General features: G+C 46.0%; 1 protein-coding gene across 1 annotated transcript; it reads right to left on the bottom strand.

Moving 5' to 3' along the window:
- Positions 1–762: 762 nt before the first annotated feature.
- Positions 763–1,268, bottom strand: LOC122750425 (NADH dehydrogenase [ubiquinone] 1 alpha subcomplex subunit 12-like). The gene has a single exon (XM_043997148.1). It carries the CDS (start codon positions 1,263–1,265, stop codon positions 828–830), a length of 438 nt encoding a protein of 145 aa, XP_043853083.1. The 5' UTR covers positions 1,266–1,268; the 3' UTR covers positions 763–827.
- Between the last annotated feature and the right edge of the window lie 468 nt (positions 1,269–1,736).

Here is a 1,736-nt window from a genome sequence, read left to right as displayed (position 1 = left end):
GCCTGGAGTCAGGAAGACCAGTTAATCTAGCCTCGCTCACTTACTAGCTGTGTGTCCCTGGGCAAGTCACTTAACCCTGCCTCCCTCAGTTTCCTCATCTGTTAAATGAGCTGGGGAAGGAAATGACAAACCACTCCGGCATCTCTGACAAGAAAACCCCCAATGACCAAACAACAAGGCATTGTGTTAGGCCCCTGTATCAATCTGATCCTGTCCCACTAGCTGAGCTTGTATTCATGCCCTCAATGGCATAGGTAGCAAAGTTATAACAACTCTGATAAAGTGGAAAGAGCTCTGGATTTGGCTCTAGAATACCTGGGACTGAGTCCTGTCTCTGCTGTTTACTTACTATTTGTGTGACCAAGACATGGAGTCTCTAAGAATCAATTTCCCCATTTAATAAGATTGGGGTGATGACATCTCCTTTACCTTGATCACATGGTTGTTATGAAGTGCAAAGGAAGTGATATATCTAAAGGAGAGGAAGTGTGGTGCAGTAGAAAGTGTGCTGATTTGGAGTGTGAGGACCTGGGTTCAAATCTTGCCCCATGCCACTTACTACCTGTATAACCTTAGGCAAGTCACTTAACTAGGCCTCGGTTTCCTCATATATAAAATAAGAGGGTTGGACTAGTAGATGCCTTCTAACATCCCTTCCAGTTCTAAATCTAAGATCCTGAGTGCTTTTAAAACTACAAAATAGCATAGAAGAACCATTTCTTATTTTTTTTTTCTGAAGACACAATACAACTTTAGCCATCACACGTACAATTTACACAGACACCCCACATCTGATAACAAAGCTAGAGCTTTACTCTCAGTTGGGTCTATTCGTTAGGTGTCGAAGGTGGGACCCATTCCTGAATCTTCTTTCGGGTAGTAGAATAGGGAACATACTGTTCAGGAGTGCCACTCAGGTTGAATTTGTGGTTCTTCCAAATGAACTTACGAGCAGTTGGCAGGACAGTTGTTGGAGGGTCGTCAGTCAGGCAGTGGAGCCAACGATGCCATTCAGGGGGCATCATGCTTCCATTCACATCCCAGAATGTATTCTTGCCGTTCATTTCCGTTGTGTAGATAACCCATCGATGTCGACCAAAAAACTGTTTGTTGTCTTCATAGTATGTGTTTCCATATTTGTCTTCTCCCACTAACACGCCAACCCTCACATCGTTTACCCTGAAGAGCTGGCGCACATAGCCAAAGATGCCTCCGTGCCCGCTCACCTGCCTGAGCCCCCGGCCCAGCACCCGAAGGTACTCCATCTAGCCCCCACCTTCGCCTCCTCTTCCTTCTCACCAGAAGCCCTGGTGCACTTGGGATTTTTTTATTTTTATTTTTTGTGGGGCAATGAGGGTTGAGTGACTTGCCCAGGGTCACACAGCTAGTGTCAAGTGTCTGAGGCCGGATTTGAACTCAGGTTCTCCTGAATCCAGGGCCAGTGCTTTATACACTGCACCATCCAGCCGCCCCAGAACCATTTCTTATTATAACAAAGGCACAGGGCACCTTGAAGAGCCCATCTAGAATAAGATATGGGGTGGGAAAGGCAGGAGCAGTGGCAGGGCGGGGGAGGGGAGCCCTACTGCAATGGGACATTGTTTTTCTGGATGGTTAGATCAAGAATAACACAGTCTACACATGTATAACTTATACTGAATCTCTTGAGTTCTTAAGGGGAGTGGGGGAGGGAGGAAGAAAGAATTTGGAACACAAAGTTTTGAACATCGACATTA

This window comes from Dromiciops gliroides, chromosome 3, assembly GCF_019393635.1.
Source record: "Dromiciops gliroides isolate mDroGli1 chromosome 3, mDroGli1.pri, whole genome shotgun sequence".
Lineage (NCBI taxonomy): Eukaryota > Metazoa > Chordata > Mammalia > Microbiotheria > Microbiotheriidae > Dromiciops > Dromiciops gliroides.
Note: the sequence above shows the minus strand (reverse complement) of the source record. Positions and strands in the feature narration are given on the sequence as shown.